At 56.0% G+C, this 2,976-nt stretch overlaps 1 protein-coding gene across 1 annotated transcript in view; it reads left to right on the forward strand.

The window, feature by feature from the left end:
- Window positions 1-178: 178 nt before the first annotated feature.
- PBK (PDZ binding kinase) overlaps window positions 179-2,976 on the forward strand; it is a 9,213-nt gene continuing 6,415 nt past the window's right edge. Inside the window, exons 1-3 of the mRNA XM_009645274.2 lie at window positions 179-255; window positions 953-1,043; window positions 1,564-1,706. Of these exons, the coding sequence (XP_009643569.1) occupies window positions 192-255; window positions 953-1,043; window positions 1,564-1,706 (298 nt within the window). The 5' untranslated portion in view covers window positions 179-191. The remainder of the gene's footprint in view (window positions 256-952; window positions 1,044-1,563; window positions 1,707-2,976) is intronic.

Below are 2,976 nucleotides of genomic sequence, written 5' to 3' on the forward strand. Positions count from 1 at the left end.
GGGCTGGAGGGTCCCCGTCCTGGTGGGAGCACGCTGGGGACACTTCCCACCCCCCTGCCAGCCCCCCCTTGGGGCCGCATCGCTTGCGATTCCCTTGGGGCACCAGTGCCAGGCTTCCCTCCGGCATTTTTGGGGGGTGGAGGTGTCATTAAGCCTCTCCTCTGTCGCAGGCATCGGAACGGTTTGTGGCGATGGAAGCCTTCAAGTCTGAAAAGAGCCCGGCCCCCAAGGAGAAGCCCAGTCAGTCGCGTTCAGGTGTGAGCCCTAAACAGGGAAACCCAAGGCTTTGCCACGGGTGTCAAACCAGCCTGTGGGGCGGGTGTCGTGGTTTTAACCCCCGCGGGCAGCTCGGCCCTGCTCGCTCGCTCCCCCCAGCGGGATGGGGGAGAGAATCGGAAGGGTAAAAGCGAAAAAACTCATGCGTTGAGATGAGACCGGTTCGATCGGTGAAGCGAAAGCTGGGTGCGTAAGCGAAGCAAACTCAGGAATTCGCTCGCCGCTCCCCATCGGCCCGCGGGTGTTTGGGCCTCCCCACTGACTTGAAGACAACTGCCATGGCTCCGAATGTCCCCCCTTCCTCTTTCTCCTCCTCCTCCCCAGCTTTATTGCTGAACACGACATCATATGGTCCGGGATGTCCCTGTTGGCATTTGGGGTCTGTTGTCCCCACCATGTCCCTTCCAAGCTCCTTGTACCCCCCCTGACCAACAGTGGGAGAAGCAGAAAGGCCTTGAGGCTGTGCAAAAAAACCTGCCCCTGCGTTATCAACACCGTATTAATCGCAAATCCGAAATGGGGCCCCCTCCGAGATGCTGTGGAGAAAATTAACTCTGTCCCAGCCAAACCCGCTACAGTTGCTTAACCCAGAGGGTAGGCAAGACCAAAAAGCTGCACCTAAGATCAGGCTTGAACATCAGAGACTGATGGGCCTGGGTTTCTCTTCTCTTTTTAGATGGGGGGCTTGTTTCTGTCACTATCCCAGCCTCTCCCTTCATGCAGAAGCTTGGATCCGGCACTGGGGTCAATGTCTACTTGATGAAAAGGTAGGGGCGAGAGCGCAGGTGGGAACCAGGCTTGGCATCTTTGTGTTCCTCTAGGAATAATATAGGGGAGGGAAAGCGATTGAATCACGGAATGGTTTGTCACAGCTGTCCCTGGTGCTGGGAAGGAGCCTGGCGTTTTGGGATAACCCCATCAGCCGTTCCCTGGCCTGAAATTCAGGCGTTTGGGCTCCGTTCCTCGCTCTGTCTTGGCCTGCTGGGCGAGCTGCTTCCCTCCCCGAGCCTCCGCTCCTCCACCTGAAAACGAGCATCGATACAATCCCTGTTGTGAAATGCTCAAGAATTTGATGGAGGAGCCCGGTACACGGGCGAAGCGTCACCACACGCCTCTGCCGTGCTCACATTAGCAAACTTCAGTTTCTTTTAACCTCGTTTATCATTAATTCCCCAAAACAAAGGCAGACGCTCTCCAGAATAGCTCCCCATCAACCCGTGCGAGCTTTAAACCGCGGTGCCGCTTACAGACGGAGCGGTCCCGAGCTGTGTGGCTTTGCCCGTGCAGATCTCCCAGAGGTTTGTCTCGCTCCCCTTGGGCCGTGAAGAAAATTTATTCCAAATGCAAGGGCGGCAAGGAAAACGTCTATCAGCAGAGACTGAACGATGAAGCCAAGATCTTGAAAAACCTCCAGCACCCAAACATCGTGGGTAAGTTTCCAGCCCTGCCTGCGTTGCTTAAATTTCAAATCAAGCTGCGGGAGCCGAGTCCAGAGCCAGGTGATGGGATGTGGCGGGGCTGCTGCAGGGTTTGTGCTGGGTTTCTCTGCCCTCCCCAGCTCTGGGCTCCTCTGGCCCCGAGGGCTGTGGGTGGCAGACCTCCCCCTCCGGCTCTGGAAGTCTGGAGGATGTGCAGGGGGAGCATCACCGCGTGCTCGCCCCGTCCTTATGCTTCGGAGACGGGTTGCTGGGCCCTCCGTGGACCTTGTTTAGATTAAAATTAAATTAAAATTACCCAACGGAAAGGGTGATGGTGGGGTTCCGGCACTCTGCGGGGCTGCCCCGGGAGATGAGAGCTGCCTCGCTGCTGGCTTGGCACTGCGGGGCACCTCCGGCACGAGGAGAACCAGTTCTGGAGAAGCCACCGCCTGCCCAGCTTGAGCTTAGGGCCTCCAGGAGGGGAGAGACGGCCGTGACCTTGCAGAGGACAGGCGATACCTCAGCGATACTTGGGATGGCTTCTGTGCTACGGAATAAGGCTCCAGGTCCTGCCCCGATGTCGCAGCTTTGTAAGTGATGATCGAGGCTCTGCCAGGCTCTTGGCTCTCAGGGTGGGAGTGTCTTGAAAAGCCACTTTAGTCTGCGTTTGATTTCTGCTCTTATCTGGTCTAAAATATCTCCTGGCAGTCGTGACAGCAGCTTTGTTTAACTTTATCCTTTCACTTGTGCTTTAAACGACCTTGGTGTGGTCGCTCACATTAGAGACACTGTGTGCAAAGGATTTCGTATCCCTGAAACAGCGTGCCTTGCTTCTGGCAGGAATTTAAGAGCAAAGATGATCTCGACCTTTCACATCGCCAACGTTTCACTGCTCTTTTTTGTAAAAGGCACCTGAAATCTTCCGGGATAAGTCTCTTGCTGTGCCATTATGCAAGACTTTGCCATTTCTGGCTCCACCTGAAGTGTAGCACTTACAGCTGGGAGTAAAAGGTGGGGGAAGGAAGGTTACGTGACAGTCTGTGTGCGTGTTAGTCTTATAGAATCACAGAATGGTTTGGGTGGGAAGGGACCCCCAGAGCCCACCCAGCCCAACCCCCCTGCAGGAGCAGGGACACCTTGAACCACATCAGGTTGCTCACAGCCCCGGCCAACCTGGCCTGGAATGGTCCCAGGGATGGGGCCTCCACCCCCTCTCGGGGCAACCCCTGCCAGGGTTTCACCACCCTCACTGGAAAGAATTTCTTCCTTAGATCCAGTCTAA

Source organism: Egretta garzetta, unplaced genomic scaffold (genome assembly GCF_000687185.1).
Source record: "Egretta garzetta isolate BGI_Z169 unplaced genomic scaffold, ASM68718v1 scaffold218, whole genome shotgun sequence".
NCBI lineage: Eukaryota > Metazoa > Chordata > Aves > Pelecaniformes > Ardeidae > Egretta > Egretta garzetta.